The sequence below is a fragment of the Aphelocoma coerulescens genome, chromosome 3, assembly GCF_041296385.1.
Source record: "Aphelocoma coerulescens isolate FSJ_1873_10779 chromosome 3, UR_Acoe_1.0, whole genome shotgun sequence".
Taxonomy (NCBI): domain Eukaryota; kingdom Metazoa; phylum Chordata; class Aves; order Passeriformes; family Corvidae; genus Aphelocoma; species Aphelocoma coerulescens.
This window is the reverse complement of record NC_091016.1, coordinates 30,992,007-31,009,917: the sequence shown is the minus strand read 5'-3', so window position 1 is coordinate 31,009,917 and position 17,911 is coordinate 30,992,007. Positions and strand designations below refer to the sequence as shown.

Sequence of the window (17,911 nt, the reverse complement as noted above, 5' to 3'; positions counted from 1 at the left end):
CACATTTAAATTATTATGAAGCCCCAGCTCCTGATTCTTTGAACAACCCCACAGAAAAAAAGTACAACACGTACAGATCTATAGGTTCTGCTCAGGAAAAGAATAAAAAAAAACAACATAAAAGCATCCTTCTTTTGTGCTGCCTAGGAGGAGGCATATATGTCTTGGCATTGATTTTCCCTTCCTGCCCCCCATTTTTGTTACTGTCAATTTTTGAAAGTAAATGAGGTAATACTTATCCCCTTTTTAATAAATTTGAAATGTTTCCACAGCCTAAGATCTGTTCAAGGCAACCAGACTTTATCCAGTGTGTCGGTGATATGCTGGACAAATGCAAAAAAAAAAATGAAAAGCAAAAGCGTATAGACAAGAAATGTTTATTGAAAAAGAAAATAAAATTAAAAGACAAAAATGGGTGGGAAGCACAGCACACAGAACTAAGAATTAAAAAAACATCTTACATTCTGCCTTAATGGCAGCACAGTTAATAGGGACAAAGGGACGTCGTGCTGCCTGCCGCAGCCGGAGGGTATTTTTGCAGACCTGACGGGCCAGTTTTGTCCAACAGGTGGTGTGGAGAAAGAAAGCCTGCCGTGTTTTCACCGCCGACTTTGGGCTGCCCGTGTTCCGCACCGGGGTGCCCTGCGTGGCCTGCCGGGACAGGTGAGTCCGGACGTGCGGCTCCTGCGGGAAGGAGCAGCGAGAGGTAACGCACACACCTCGCTCACAGCACCCAACGCCCACAAGCTGGACACACTCACAGGAACAATCAAACGGTATGTCTGAGGGCTAGACTAAAACCAGGCCTGTGCAGGAAGCTCTAAGCCTCAACTCTGTTGAGAATGGATATATAATGCTATTCTAAATGAGATATTTTATAGTCAATTTAACATTTCACAGATAACATGCCATTTGACTGACAAAATTACATTTGTACACCAAAAATGCAGGAAGTGCATGTTTGTTTATCCAGTATGTAGTCAAATAAAGATATGGCAAGGCCTGAGCACTGTACAGTTCTACTTAACACAGGAAAAGGATTAGTAAACTGAGTTTTGTAATACTAAAGTTAACACATACATAAAACCCCATTCCATTAAACAATCAAATCACAGCAGCCTTGTGAAAGCACCACATTTACTTTTTGAAAAGTTTATATGCACAATCCTACCTCTGTAGGTTGGCTGGAAGACAGTTTATCTTCATCTGTCTGTGTGGGCATTTTCAGGCCACCATATTTCTTCCAATAAATCCAGCAAGATGCACACAACCTACATTGCATATTGGGAGGGCCCCAAGAATACCACTGGTGAGACTGTGGAGCTAAGGAGGAGAAAACAGCACAGGTGAACTGGTGCAGGCTACATTCACTACAATAAATCCAAATGCTGTAACAGATGGCTATATATGCCTATAATATATGGCAGTATCAGAGCATTGTATGGATAAATATTTAATATATTTGACAGTGAGAACTTGAATTGCTAGTTGCTTTATTTTTTTACAGAAGTACCACAGCAGTCAACTCCAAATGGAAATTTTGAAAGTGCTTTTATAATAAATTTCAAACCAGGGACTTTGTATTGCCAGGAAGAGATTTTCTTCCAGGGGACTACCAGAAAAAAAGCCCCACTATTTCTAATCACACACTGGAAGACAGGATTATTAAATTGGATTTTATATCTACTCTCATATAACCTCTGTTGAGGGCTGCTATTTCAAGAAATCCAATAAAAATTATCAGAAACACACAAAATACTAGAAAGAAACAATAGCCCTCCCCATGTTCCCCAACAACAACAGAGGGGGGGAAAGCACCCCAAAATCATTCAAACAAAAAAAACCAGCTCAAAAACCCTACAGCCTTAAAGGAAAACCAAAAACAAATTTGAATTTAGCATTCTGAAGGCAAATATATCAATGATATATCAATTATTCTGAAGGAATAATATATCAATGCCATCATGTTATACTCCTTAAACTTTCTGTACTTTATAAATTGCTAGAAAATAAATCACAAAGTAATTTGAATACTTTAATTAATATAGTGAAGGCAGCTCTAACTTTGAAGTTATTTCTGCCACAAAAGTAACTGTAAATTATCCTCCATCACATGCAAACGAAAGTACATACACATTTTTTTTTTTAAACACCACATATTAAGATTAACCTAAACTCTTCAGTCATTAAAAAAAATACATATTTACTTACTATAGCAGCTTTCACAAGCCCGACCTATTACTGTGGCTTGTGCCTGGTAAGAGGCTCCCATTGCTCCATTGACTGCAGCAGGTTTCCCATTATTGCTGGATATTTGATTGGGATTTGGTTTATTGCTTTAAATAAATTTAAAACAGAAGTTGAAAAAAAAAGTGGTTTTACTAATTGGTAAACATGAACACAAACAATCTAATTCTGGAATGCTGATGTGTGCTGACAATATCTATAAAATCTTCTCTAAACAACAAGACTAATTTTTGTACTCTATTATTTTCAGCATTGTAAGAGAATTGCTATGTACAGAGCTGCTGTGATACTCCAATTTACAGCTCTTTAGTGTGCTCACATGGTCTAAGCTACTTGGCAAGCTCATAAAAGACAGAGTCTCAGGGTCAAAGCATTAACAAAAATCTGACACAGCACAGAATTTAAGAAGGTGGTTCTAGTCAACAGATAAGGCTTTACAAGTTGAGGCTGGACTTTGGGTGAAGTATAACAAATAAGAGTAGTAACAGGGCCTGTAATACTACAAGGTTGTTCACCCTAGGAAAGGGTCAAACAGTCTCCTGTCTGAAAAAGTACACACATTCCCACCAACTACAGTAATGCAAATGTCATATAACCCTGGCAAACCTCACCCATATAACATCAGGTTGTTCCATCTGGGTTCTCTTCTAAACTACTTCCTCTCTGAGAAGGCTGAATAACTGTTTTTGGATATTTCTGTTTGGCTTTTTTAATATTATTACACTACATCATTCTTGCAATTATTGTAACTACTGATACTTCAGTGAAGTAGGACTTTACAGGTCAATTAATTCAGAGAGCATTAATATACTCCTCATTAGGTTAAATCCAATATTTCCAGAGTTTCAACTTTGTGAGCCTTAATTACCCTAAATACAATGTAAGGCTGGATACATTTATTCCTAAAATGATTATTTGTTACTTTAGGTAGCATAAAATACATTGAAGAAAAGTTAAAATGAGAGTTGAAGAAACCTTTGCTGTTTCAAGTCTCTATTTCAAGTGCCAACAAGTCTTTCTCCTGTCTTTTCCTTTTTTACTTTATCTAGCAAGAGACAATTTTACAATTTCCACATATTCTTTATCTTGGGCCCAAGGTACAAGAAAAGAGATTGAGAGACAATTAGGTCTTCCACATTACAATATGTTGTTTAGTTACCTTCCAGAAAAGCCATTAATTAAAAGGCACTCTGGTATTAAGGACAGAACCTTGCATTTAAAGGAAATACCTAATGATCAAGTTCAAAAAGGTACTCAGCTCTGAGAATCAATTCTACTCAGATTTCAAACTCAGTAAATTAGTCTTGAAGCACAGCATTTAGCAATCCACTTCCCCATGAGCACCCCAGATTGGACAGTTATCAAAGACTTGAGAAGTCCTACCATCCCTTTACTGTTGACTAGGGATTTTGTCTTGAAATGGAAGCAAAAGACAGGCAGTAAGATAAAAATGCAAAAAATCCCACATTTTGAAACACATTTGTCATCCAATACAGCTTGTCCCTACTGAGAACATATTGAAAATCTAAAATTGTCCACATGGACCAAGGAAATTAATTGAAAAAGCATAATGTAAAGACTGAGCACCTTATGGTTTTCCTAAAGCAGCCACTTCTCTGAGAAGGTTAGGGAAACCTCATCCTAGAGTTTTTAGCTTTTTTTTAAACATTATTAGAGATATGAGCTTCAAAACTCACAAAATTTGTTCAGAGGTAAGATTAAAATAATTAATTTAACAGTCTGCTGCTTTCATTGTTACATCGGTTTAAGAGAGAAAAGTCAGTATGAAATGTGGAAATGAAACTCTATTGTATGTAATTTATACAAGTCATCAAAAATCTTTGCAAAGTACTTCCTGTGGTATTACATTCTTCTGTTATACAAACACTCATGACAATGAGAAGTCCATATATATGTAAACTGAATATACCCACAGAAAGCTTAGAAAAAAGTGATTTGTAATCCTTTCTCTTGTCATAATATTGAGGAAATTATGAATATGAAGGAGGGATTTTATCTTTTTTTTCTGCAAACCACATGTTAACAGAAGCAGATATAGCACTGAGTTTAAATCCAAATAAAATACAGATCAAAAACCCTCAGAAGAAAACAAGGTTGCATTAATAGGACTTGGTCAAAGACAGAAGATCTGGGGCTGTGTGCTGTCTTTAATTTACAGCCAGAACCTCTCTTGTGCCTAGATAAGAACAGATTTTATCAGCCAGATAAAACTGTAATGGGAAATTATCTTATTTTATGTAACTACATTAAGAACTGCTTCTGTCTTGAAATATTGCATTTACACAAATATGAAGTGGTGTGCTACAGGAATTTGGAAGAGATTATTTTGGAAAAACTACTTTTTAAATGATAAGGCTCTTCTTGCATGTGAACAGTCAACAGGTAGCACTTGATCAGCTTTTGTAAAACTTCTCATTCCAGACAAAAAGATTGCAGGTCAAAGACAAAGGGATCAGTTAAGCATGAAGGTTTCACTTAAGACAAGAGTTTCTAGCATTTTCCAGTTATATCTCTGCATATAACAAATCCTGTGAAATAACCATTAAAAAGATGACTAGGAAAAACATCATGCATGTAATTGCATGTTACTGTTTTAGTTTTACCTGTATATGACTCAAAAAAATGACTTTGTTGTTATACTCACTAGGTGGGGATGTATACTTGCTTCAATTTACTTTCTGCTTCAGCCGCTTTCAGACGTTTCTAGTTGAAAATTAAACACATTAAAATATTTTATTATATTAAAGCATGAGATTTTGTAAAACTGCAAACAATCCATCTTTAAATTATTTCTATTTTGTGATTTCACAAGAGCCTCCAAAACAAGTGTTGAAATCTTCAAGATGAAAACCATGAAAAACAAGTTCTCTATTTTTACTATTAGTTTGAAATCATAATATACTGTCCTTCCCAGTAAAACCCACAGGCCTCACATATGATAACAAAACTGAAAAAATAACAATTACAGTGTACATGAATTACATCTATATAAACATGTACGACTTCGTGGCTACCTCTCCTTGCAGAATTAAGTAGAAACTAAATAAATGAAATTGTGTAGGAACATCAGTCATGTAACAAAACTTCTTGTGTGCTCTGTCCAGCCAGAGGCTGGGATTTTCTAACACAGTACAAGGAACAGTAAAGTCCACTGACTCTCAGAAATAACTAAACACCTACTAGCATTAAATGCCATCAAAAGTGTGGCTCAGGAACATCACAGTAACAGGACAGCTATACTACTGTCACGATAGTCTGAATTTACTAAATCACTGCTTTCTTCATACTTGCAACAAATTCAAACCCTTTTGCATTTCTATAATGTTGAGAAGTTTTAGTTATTACCATATATTACGCAAGTAACTAAGACAACAGTTTTTTCAGCAGTGACACAAGAAATACAGCATTGAGATGTCTACAGGTTATCCAAAACATTGGTATGTAAAAGATGAAGAAAACATTATTTCTCCGCAATTTCTGTACTCAAAACATTACTTCTGCTCACTTGAGAGAAAAAAAAAACAAAAAAGACAAGAGAGAAAAGGAGTTGAAACACGGTCAATTTCATTACAGAGGATGAAAAAAAATGAGGGTACACCTTTATATCCAGCAATAATAAATCAGTACTACCTGTCTTTATCAGGTGATTAAAATTCAGTCCTCCATTTCTCTTACACCAGCCAATTCTCCTCTCTGCTATACCCCTATTTTTTGATAACCAACCTTCCCAAGGCTTATAATCCAGGAAAATATTTCCCACCTTGAGAAAACTATCGTTAGATGACTGCTCTGAGAGTCCCTTGCCTGAGTCATGAGGTGAGTTACAGGGTTATTCAGCTTTACTGGCCCAGAAGTCTGAGTAAACCTCCTGCTGTAAACTGCTGTTCTTTTCCACTTCCTAAAGTTGCCTCTGTGTTGCCCATTTATAAAACTTTCACTTACAAATTTGCATCTTTAAGGAGCAATGTATAACAAATAGACTTATAATCAGTCCATGCCACCATTAATTAATTTCGATGCAATATGCATGTTCTTTTCCATTTTTTTCCAAAACAGGCTTCTTTTTCTTACAATATTTTGCTGTTCACAGATGCTCAGTTATGTCTGGAGCTACAGAAGCAAATCCCATTGACACTACTGGTACAGTTGCAATCTTTCCCCAGTGCAGGCTTGGCAACACTGCTCTACTTTCAGCAGGCCCATAGAAAAATGCAAACATTGTTTGCTCTGCCTGCTTGGATCAGTTTTTACAAAAGGAAGGAGAAAGAACAGCAGCAGCACTATGCTCCAAGCCTCATAAATTGGTAGTTTTTAATCTGAGAACATTTCAGAGCCCCGGCAGAGGAGCTCTCAATGGCAAACTCCCCTGCTTAACAGCAGGACACAGGTTTTCCACAACTGTCTCTCTTTCCTTTCCATATTATATCCAACAACATAGAATTTGTTTTCAGCCTGAAAAAAGCATGTGATACCACCAGTCAACAGGTGACACACATTCCACAGAGCTTCCTACCAAACTGGCTCCATTCTAGAAAAACATCAAGTAAATCTCACTGCACACCTACCATGAGCAAAAGAGAAAATACAATAAGGGGCAAGAAATGAGGAAAGTAGCCCTGAAGCACTGTCAGAATGTAAAGGCATGTGTAGGAAGCTTTATTAAGCCCTGATGGCAGTGTCAGTGAGAAGTGACTATATACACATCCATTAAATTTTAGCGCACTTTTAGTACTGGCACGGGGGTTGTAAGGAATGCAATTAACAATTGCTTCCCTCCTTTATTTACTAAAGTGAATGATATACTGCCTTCTAAAAAAATAACCATGCAATGCCATTTCAGTATAAGCTATATTTGTATACCTTAAAACTATGGCTAACATTGTTCTCTAAAAGCAACAGAACGTGTCACAGCTTGAATTCACACTGACATACTAAGTTTTAAGTACCGAGAGAGAGGAAAGGATGCAGAAAAAAAACTACCCATAGTTGTTCTAAGATGAAACCCCTGCCTGTTGAAATTTAGAGACAGGACTGGTAAAAACTGGAAGCTTAAACTCAAAATATTTAGACAAGAAACAAAGCACCAGTTTGTAATAAATCCCTGGAGCAATGCAACAAAGAGAGCTGATGCTTTACCTGGAAAAAAATTTACATCTTAAACAGTATTTCAAACAGGTCTTACAGACTGCATTGCAGGGGAGGTCAAAGTACACTAACCCAGATTTTCACCTGGGGTCTATTGCTTTAAATGAACTAGCATTGAAACTGAATGTTTGTGGGTTTTAAGAACATTTGCTACGAATATCAACTTACAAATATCGCAAGAAATGAATTATTTCCCGAAATTACTACTGTTTTCAACAGTGGAAATAAATAACTGAGAGGCAAATATAATTTATTGTTTCAGTAGAGCAATTTAGCTGCCATTTAATATGTTCTCTCTTTTCCTCTTATGAAGTCTCAGTAAAGTCTTTTTTGCATTGAACCAGAGTTTTAAGGAGAACACCACAAACAACTTTTCATTCAGCAGAATCAATCAATCAAAACCTGGCCTTCCTCAAATGCTATATATAATGTAGTGGTCATGAGAAGTGCCATATCACCAAGAATCATTACCCAAGGCCTGAATTAATTTTGCTAGACAAGTTCAGAGAACTTTAACATATCTTCCCTTCTCTTTGACTTGAAGGGAAGATGTTCTCAAAGCAAGGTGGTAGCAGTACCTCCACTGCCATTAAATCACCATACTTATAACCTTGCAAGAATAACATTTAGTAACAATTATGATAAAGAAACCTTTCTTATGCCTGACACAATACATCCAATTCACACAAAGAAACAAAGATAATTAAAAGCAAATTTTCATATTAAATCACCCAAATCTAGAACTCAGGCTCTGTATTTTAAAATTCAAGTACGTGCATTGACCTTTTTCATTTTCCCATTCCCACCAGTCCCCCTAGCCATCGAGCATGAGATTTTGAGGAGAATGACTCTGAAATTGCCACTTCCTTACTGAATGCATTTTCTCCCTGAAATGCATTCAATTATCACTGCTTGTTCTTTTTCAACAATTCCTACAGATACTTTTTTTACTGAACTGTATTAATTTTTACCATTTCACAAAAACTAAACAAGGGCCTGATGAAGTTCTAATCCCTTCTTAGGAAGGATTACAGAAATGTTAACCAGGATAAAAATTAGGCATTTGGCCTACACTAGTTTTGTTATTGATGATCACATACATGACCCTGACAGAACACATCTAAAGCATTCAATCCTGAGTGTATTGCCACGGTCTGAGTAAGATGTGGTAAATTTATTTAGTTACAAGTAAAACACAGGCATTACAAAAGCATTCGAATCACAGATTATCATAAAGCCTATGTGTTTTTTCTTGTAAAAACCCTAATCCTGTGAAAGGATATGTAATCTTAAACACCACACATCTTGATCTTTGCAGCAACAGAATCACAATAAGAGCTCTAGAGAACTACAAAAGGAATCTTAGCCTTTCACCAGCCATTCCAGAGCAAGTATTTCAGAAAAAAGCCACATTTTTATCTGATTCTTAAAGATAATCTTGCCCAATCATTAAGAGTTGACAAGATGCATGGCAAATCTCTGTTGGCAGCACCTTTCTAGGATAAAAATTAACAGTGAAAAAAAGTGTTAAAAGTGAAATGAATGGTGACAAACCTAGAAAAACATGCCTTTATATGGAACATATTATATTATATTTCTATTATCCATAGAATTAAAAAGCCCTAGTGATGGTCCAAGATTCTGCTATGTGGTAAAAGACCTTCCCCTTATTTTCCATACTCTAACCAGACAATGTAGAAACAATTTCAAATAAACCAGAACAACCTGAAGCAATTATCCTTCTGATACATTTAATCTGAAACATGTCTAAAGATCCATCTAACTACAGCTGTAGTTACTACAGAAAAAAAAATTACTTTCAATATGCTGTCCATAACATCACCATCAATTATGTGGCAAGCAAAGGAGCTACAAGTTTAAACATTAAATCAAAAATTAAAATAGAGTATTTCAAATAGAGTATTTATGTCTAAACCAAGGAGTAAATATATAAAGAGTACAAGATACAAAAAAGCACCAACACTGAAATTTTTCCTAAACCTGCTAAAAATATCCCAGTACTGGTACCCAATATAATCTTAACATGTTTTTGCTGCAGAGCAACCCAAACAGTTGAACATTCAATCAGAAGGATGAACACAAGGTCTCAGTTTTGAAATGCTGGTAATGCCAAAGTAATGTTTTGTCCAGGAGTACCAATAAAAGGTTCATAACACCAGCAGCCACTTTAACACAATGTATTTCCTTCAGTCCCACGGCAGAGCTTCCCAGCCTAAAGCATTTGCTTTACAGTCCATTTCCTTCTGATACCCTACTGAAGTAGGAACCAGGAATCCCATTGCTTCAAACCAGCATACAATACAAATGGCTTAAAAAGCTCCTCACAGCCATGGGATGTACAGCAGGCATCAGAGGATTTGACAATGCAGCCTGCAACAGCACAGAACCACTGATTTATACCCCAAAATACTACCTTAGGCCTCCCATCGTGTATCTTTTCAAGAAGACAAACAGAGTTTTATGCTTTAACAAGATCACATTTTTTTAAGAATGTCTCAGACTGGTTCATTCTGAAATAGTCATTAAATTACCTGCTGCACATATCTGTCAGTGGTTTTCCACATGTAGTAATACTCAATGATGCTAGTCAGTGACTTCCAAGGGAGCTGAAAAACATTTGTTACAAGTTAAAGTGGTTCCAAGAAATTGCAATGTCTACTTCTTGTGAAACACATTAAAATCAAGTATAGTTGAGACAAATACTAAAACCTGTATTAATGTATTAAATTACATTAGAATCCATATGCAAACAAACACATTGCAATTAATAATACACAACCTTTCCTTACAGTATGCAGAATTACATTATCACACATCCAAATCTAAACGTAATTTATTCTATTTAAGCCATATGGTTAAACAAAATGATCAAAACAGAATGCAGATTTCCATCAGGAAACACAGAAGGTAATATCTCTATTATAAAGTGTGTCAGATGGAGAATAACATGAGGACTAAAAGAAATCATCTTGACAAGACTGTGCTCGAGTCTCATGATAATTTTGCTCTTAAAAAACACAAAGGATGCAGATTTTTCATGTCCCATAACAACTCAGCTGCTCATACATTACCACTAGTTTTGCATAAACTCCCACATGCTCTCAACCATTATCAAGAAACAAAAGGATGTGAGGGACAAATGTTACCCTGAGCAACAAGAGTGATACTGACAATAAATTTTTCACAAAAATCTGTGTACAAACAAGGTACATTTGATAATGACAATTATTTTGGGTGCCCACATTCATTGGTAAAATAAAAATGTATTAACCTAAGTCTAGGGGAGAAAATTAAGCAACAATTTTTAATTATCACCAAAGAACCTATTAAACTCCACAAGGTCTTCCTGTAATTTAAATTACGATGTCTCATCCAAAATTCATGGAATTTTTCTTCATAACTTGCAACGTTACTAATTTGTCTGTCATATTTTCTAGAGGCATGCATTAAAGTACTAACTGCTTTCTAGAAATGAGGATGATGTTTAGGAGATTCCAGAAAATACAGGTGTGGAAACTGATCTTTCCAACCTTACTGACCCCATTAGGCAGCTTTCTGCATGCCTTAAGTCAAAAGAATAGTTTTCTGCACCTTTAGTTAAATTCCTAAAACACCAGAGGAACACCTCCTCAAAGTGCTTCTCCCTGCAGGCAGAAGCTCACTAGTTTTTTGAGCTGCTTGATTCAGGTTCAGAGTTAGAAGTGTACCACAGTGTATAAATCCCCAAACATTTGCATTTGATTCAAATGTAGCAGTGTATGAAATGCATATGCTGATGTCCCAATAAGCAGTAACACACTTCAGGTTCTTAAAAACCTTTTGCTATCTCAGGTCCTTTGAAGAAAGAAATCTTTCCCCAGAAAGTCAAGTGACATGAAGATATGTTTGGTGTGAGATGACACATGAAAGGATCCTCAGTCTCCAGGTCCACCTTCCTCCTGGCATCCAGGTGAAATGCTGTCACCCCAACCACCTGCCATTGTCAACTAGTTTATTTTAGCATATTCACATTTATTTTCCTTCCTGAATACTTATTGACATGTTCATGGTCCAAATGTTTCCCATTTCTCTAGAAAATAATTTAATCTGTTTCAACTATGACTGTGACACCAGTATGTTCATTCATTCAGTAGGCATCTACAACTAAAGATAATTAAGATGCATGGACCAAATAACTGCAATCCTTTTGCACTTTGATTCAAAACTTGGAAAACCTGTTTGACAGATTGAGTATGGATAACCTGCATTCCATTTACCTATGCACTTAATGCACTGAACTGCCAGTGAAGCTGTCAACAGCCATAGAATAACATATTGTCATTAGCAAATTCTGTTCTTGAAAGAAGTAAATATGCTCATCTGCATAACATTTTTGCAGGAGGAAATTAGCAAAAGCTATCAGCTCTACAAAAACAGAGAGGGGGGAATTTTAAGTTTCTTTAGTTTCTCCAGGGTAAAAATAGACCAATCTAATCAGATCAGCAAGAAAAGTTTAGGATTATAAATCATCCTAAAATGAACATGGTAATTTTAAGGCAAGTTTTCACAATTTTCTAAAGCTGGAAAACTGTTGCTCCTGCTTTCTACAAACAGTTCCAAGTCTTGATTACCAAGGCCTTTCCTGCCATATCTGAGATGTAATAGTTATGAATTAGTGAAAACTGTTGATAATGAAAAACTTAACAAGTATAACAGCTTTGTCTTACTGTTAGGAAAATAGTTACAGTTGGAGAACTTAAAATATTCATTCTTTTTCCATTCTACTACCCTGGGATGTGAAGAAATTCAAGCACATCAAGTAAATTGAATTAGCTTACAAGGTTTAGGTTAATTAGGATTCACACAGAGTCTTAAAGATAGAAGAACCTCTCCTATAAAAGTCAGTCAACAGTTGATGAAAATTATTATTCAAAGGCTAGACTGGTTACTTGATTACAAATGAGCATCTCTTATGTATGAAAAAAAGGTGAAGTCCTTTACACCATTTAATTTATAATAATCTTGTTTACTAATATTTAGTGTTTGTAGCTTAATACTTGAGCTGCACATCTAACATCAGACAGTGGCAGTTCATAGCAATTGCTGGAAAAGTAAATGAATCTGCCCTTTACAGAACTATCATGTAAGGGCTGCAATTGAAGCTGCTGTGCCTTGCAAAGCTGGGCCGACTCAGAAGAGGCAATTCCTCTGGGATGTAATGACTTAGGCAGGTACTACATCATCCTTCTGCCTCAGGAGACTGCTACCAGCCACTTCCTGCCATGCAACGTGACTTTCTTGCCTGTCCTGTGGCACCACTGCTTGACTGCTTAGGTTTGAGTTTAATCTCAGGCACTGCAGATTTAATTTTATCACTAGAACCTATGTGGAGACTCGAACAAGTTCACAGACACACTATCAGTTCATTTGCCCTTGCTCTAAAAGCACATCTATGAGTCCTTAAACTTACCAATGGCTCTCCACTGGAGAGAGAGATGACAATAGATAAAAGTATTATCATGGAAAATCGCTGCTTAAGTGCTACATATTTATACCTACCTCACCTTGCAGACACTTTTCACATATCCATGATCTAAATCTCGAAGGACTATTTTCGATGATTACTTAAAAAGCAAATGTGTGTTTTCAAATCCCTGTACTTTTAGAATGCTACATAGGAAGTGAGAACACATATATTTTACACTAGAGAAATTAAGATATCCCAAGACTACACAATGATTAGCATAATTGAAAGATTTCAAATTAGAATTAAATAAAGACTGTGCACTGTTATTAGTACCATATAAATTGAGATATAAAATAGATGTTCTTCTAAGGATTTTTTTAAATGACACTTTTCCAAAGATTAAAAAAAAGTGACTAGGAGTATATAATATCCCTGTTCTAACTAAATGAAGCTATAATTAATTAGTGCTCCACATCCATTTGTGCTGCACTCTGACTCATGGTTAAGGTGCCCTCAGTAGGCTACGCAATGCTATCACCAGATCTGTGTGTGTCTCCTGCTTCAAGAGGAGACCATGGGAAAGTATCTGCATTTTGGGAAGGAAGATTCAGTGAAAGAGGGAGGGTATCAGGAATCTATCTGAGACAAAATTTGAATATTGCAAACAGCTTCTAATAGAATCATTCAAATACCTATCATTTGAATATTACAAATGCAGAGGCAATTCTTGCAATGCATTGCTATTCTGTATCACTTTAATGTAGTAGTAGGTAATACAGAAATTATACAGAAAATAAAAATACTACATAAATACCAGAGACAAGCCTTCTGCATAGTTGTTCACAAATTGTGTTAGGACACAACTCATAAACAGCCAATAAAATGTGTTATATGCTTAAGGCATTTTTAAAAGCCAAATATTATTTATTAGGAACCATTTAATTAGAAGATACAGCTCCTGAATTATTGTACAATTACAGCTGAGAACTATTTGTCTGTATGAGAAATAATATGAAATGTAGTTTACATTAAGATTTCAGTTCTAAAAATCTATAAAATATTATTTTTTAATAATATTTTCTTGAACTTATAAGACCTGTTTCATCCATGATGCAACTTTCAACCTTATGTGATGAATGCAGTGAACATTTTCTCCCTTGGGAATCTCAGAATTAAGCATGCAGACATAATACACCTATTAAAATGTCAGTTCACTAGAAAAACAATAGCCTTCCCTTTCCACCTTCATTCAATTACCTGTTCCATTTCAAATCTGTGAAAATGAAGGAAAGACAGCTTAGATCATTGCCAAGCCTCCTCCCACTGTCCCACACTCTACCTTGGAAGGACTTCTACATTTGCCATACAGTACCTTTTTTTTCCCCTCACAAAGATCATTAATAAACTTCTGCAAAGAAAATAAAAAAAATCTGAGCTCTCAGAGTCAAGCAGGATGGGATTAATGTGAAAATGTTTCAATCAACTTCAGTCTTAAATAATGGAATTCCTTTGGTTCAAATCTTAACCTCTCCATAAAGCCCAACCTGAACTTGGTACAACACAGGAAATGTTTTTCCTTGAAAGAAAAAGGCTCTCCATAAAATGTGTAAAAAAATTCGCAGCAAACTACTAGCAATTCCAGCAATCAGTGTTAGAATCCATTTAATTTCATTACTCTGCATTAGAATTAGCAAATTAAAGGTTTACTGCTCTATAGTCTGATACTTCAGTACCAAAACCAGTGTAGTTAGAACATATTGGAAAACATTTCTTTCACTTTTCAGAACTGCCAAAACATCTAATATATCAAAATAACTCCCTGTAGTACATTTTAAAACCTATCTGAATATAAATTTCTCTCTGCTAACCATAGTAGGAAACCCCAGCTTTCCAAAAACACCCAGGGGAGTCAGCCATGTAGCTGCTAATGAATTTCACTGGAAATTGTGGAAACACTCTGCAAAGTTCCCAGACCTTTTTCAGATGCTTGTAAAATCCTTGTAAAAATCCTTCTCAGAATGTCTCAGCATGAAACATCCTATGTGGTATTAAACCACTAAACAGATTATCTTGTGTCACCGTCATTCCAAACAAAGAAAGCACATTGACTTTCAGCCAGATAAAATGCATACATATGTTAATCACACGTACTTGTTACACAGATTTCTTCCTAGCTAAACCTTCCAAACCTACAGAAAGCAGTTATGCTGAACCATGGCAACACACAGCTACAGGAAAGGGCACTACTTTCATACTTACAAAGTCTTGTCGAATGTCATTGAAGTCCTTGCCATACTTTTCCAAAGCCTCTTCAAATAAACTAGCTTCTGATGCTGACCACTCTTCCATTTCATCTCTACATAGGACAGGCCCTCCCAGTGGCACTAGAACACTGATGGCACTGCTCAAATCATAGTTGTGTTTATGCAGTGTGTCCATTGCGTGAAACTGGCAGGGACAAGGAGAGAATAAAGATGTGTTTAAATAGACAGTAGTCCAATTCAGTTAATGCAAATTCAATATACTATTCTCTATAAGCCAAGCCAGGAGCCTCAATTGATACTAAATTTAGAATTTGTCTCGATATCATCGTTTTCTGCTGCAGAATATGAGGAAAATAAATGGTTTATTACTTAATCTGGGAAAGGAAATAACCTTGATAAAACGTTTACCAAAAATGACATTAGTTTATTAGTTCCCGCAAATTACTAGCAAACATTTATAAAGAATCTTTAGTTGGTAGAAATTGGTTCCAAGAAACCCAATAAAGACAGTGGCATATATTGACTGCAGGGGCCATTTTCCATTAACAGAAGCTTTAAATAGTAACTAAACAGCTGCTCAGACATCTATGAGCTCAATATTCTCATTGCTGGTGAAGGAAGACACTTATTGTTTTCATTATCATCATACTGAAAGAACAGCAAGATTTTTGTCCCTTGCTAAACCCTGTTGTCGCAGATCGGTAAATAAGGTTTCTTTGGTTGATTCTCTTTCTGTTATAAAAGAAAAAAACAGAAAACAAACAAGTGAAAACAATCTTCCCACTGTAGGTAACACTGAACGTTCCCACTGCTAACCAATGATGGAGAATATGAAGAATAAACAAATCCACCCGTCGGGAAAATGAGCAACACACAAGAAGCATTTCTGACTCAGTGTCCCAAAAGAGCCCATCACCACAATACAACTGTGCTGAAGGAGGCATCAGAGCTAGAAGTGTAAAAATGTTTGTGACTCTGTATCAGTCTCCTTCCAGTGTGTCCCACCACAGTACTGAGCTTCAAGTGTAGCGTGCAAACTCTCACACGGCCACAAACCCAGCTAAGAGAAAACCTTTCAGGGAAGGAACATTCCTGTGTTATGTGCCAGTATAGCAATTCCAGCTGAGCTTCTGCATACAAATCTACTGCAAATAATGGATTTTGCTTCTCTTTTGCCATCTTCTATGAATGACTATTGTCTCTCTCCAGTGTTCACCACTAGTCTTTGAGTGCTAACAAGCACAAGATTCTGGAACTGTTTTGTCTCCAAGAAGCAATGTCACTATTATCCTGCAATATATCATTTTATTTATGGTTCAATCAAATTCAACAGCCTGGAGAAAAGCCATTGTTAAAATCAGGTATTCTAATATGGTAATATGTAACATAATGTCAAAAATCCATCAGCTTCATATTAAAGAATGTACATTGAAATCACTGGTTTATTGCTTACCATTCAGGCAATGAGTAAACCAGGACTAAAAATTGAACTCTTACAGTAGATGTGTTACTGAGGTTTAAATCATTGTTTAAACTGCAGCCCTCATGGAAAAGCAGTACACACAGGCCATCTTCCAAGCAGCTGCTGAATCAAGATCTATTCACTGATCCCAACTTTCTCAAAAATGACAACAGAAGTGAATAAATCAGAATCTTGCTCTTGCTTTGTGTTTGTTTTTCATCTATAATAAACATCTGACTCCGTAACACCTTTCTTGATAATAGTAAAGAAAAGATCCATACTGAATTCTGTGGGTAAGTGCTCTCTTTGCTGAGCTGTCCTGTGACAGAAGACCACTGACAAGTCCTCTGATAAAAACTCTGCCTTCTACAGGTTTGTCAGCCCTCACCGGCATCCAATTTCCCCACTGCAGTGCAAATTGTGGTAGCAAAAGCACAAGAAGCCTGAAGGCATTCATAGAGGCTGAGAGAAAAAGTTCTGGAGTATCTTCTTTTTATCTACTTTACCCTGAGAAGCAGGAGGCTTGGAGATTGGGCATTGCTTCTCCCAAACAGAAGCCTGAAGGACAGAGTAAGAACCTTCCCTAAGAACACTTGCCCAGAGCATGCTGTCCAGCACCAACAAGGGGGCCCAGCAGAGGAAAAGAGTTAGCCACACAGGCAAGAGGCAACTTCAAATCCAAACATAAGCAAGCAAAGGGAGACTTTCCACCAAAAGCTAAGGAAGGGCTGCATGGAACTGAAAGACAGGGCCTGAGAGGGCATCCTGCCAACCAGCCACACAACACAGCTCCCAAACCAGCTGCAATTTCAGACTGAACTGCCTCCAACAAAGCACTCAAACTGGAAACTGAGTGTGGATTCTCCAATTCAATATTTTAAGTGTGTTTATCTTAGGAGCCACATATATGGAAGTCTAATAAAAATCATTAAAGAGACACCATCCAAAATGCAAAGGAAAAGACTGTTCATCCTTTTAATTCTGAAGAGACATCCAATATCAGATTGAGGTCCCTACAATAAAGTCACATAAGCTCTTCTGAACAAACCCACTACAAAGAGCAAGTGATTCCATCAACCTGCTTTGTTTTAAATGGCTCTCATGATCAGTATATGTACTATGAAATATTTAGGAATCTGAAACAGAAGGTCTTTCCAGTCTCTTTTTCTTCTTAGAGATCAATTTTCATTATAAAATAAAACACTGCCTTTGAGAAGGCCAGAAATGCAAGTTTTAGTTGGTTGTCTCAAGTCTTTACCACTGTAAGAGAAGCACATTTTTTATCATCTAAGAAGGTAAACACAT

General features: G+C 36.3%; 1 protein-coding gene across 4 annotated transcripts in view; it reads right to left on the bottom strand.

Moving 5' to 3' along the window:
- Positions 1 to 361: 361 nt before the first annotated feature.
- Positions 362 to 17,911, bottom strand: part of MTA3 (metastasis associated 1 family member 3) — an 83,607-nt gene continuing 66,057 nt past the window's right edge. For all 4 annotated transcript variants that reach the window (XM_069009697.1, XM_069009696.1, XM_069009698.1 and 1 more), the window contains 6 exons: positions 15,140 to 15,328; positions 9,966 to 10,040; positions 4,913 to 4,971; positions 2,212 to 2,336; positions 1,172 to 1,323; positions 362 to 684 (listed from right to left, as the gene is read on the bottom strand). In XM_069009697.1, the coding sequence (XP_068865798.1) occupies positions 445 to 684; positions 1,172 to 1,323; positions 2,212 to 2,336; positions 4,913 to 4,971; positions 9,966 to 10,040; positions 15,140 to 15,328 (840 nt within the window). In that variant the 3' untranslated portion in view covers positions 362 to 444. The remainder of the gene's footprint in view (positions 685 to 1,171; positions 1,324 to 2,211; positions 2,337 to 4,912; positions 4,972 to 9,965; positions 10,041 to 15,139; positions 15,329 to 17,911) is intronic.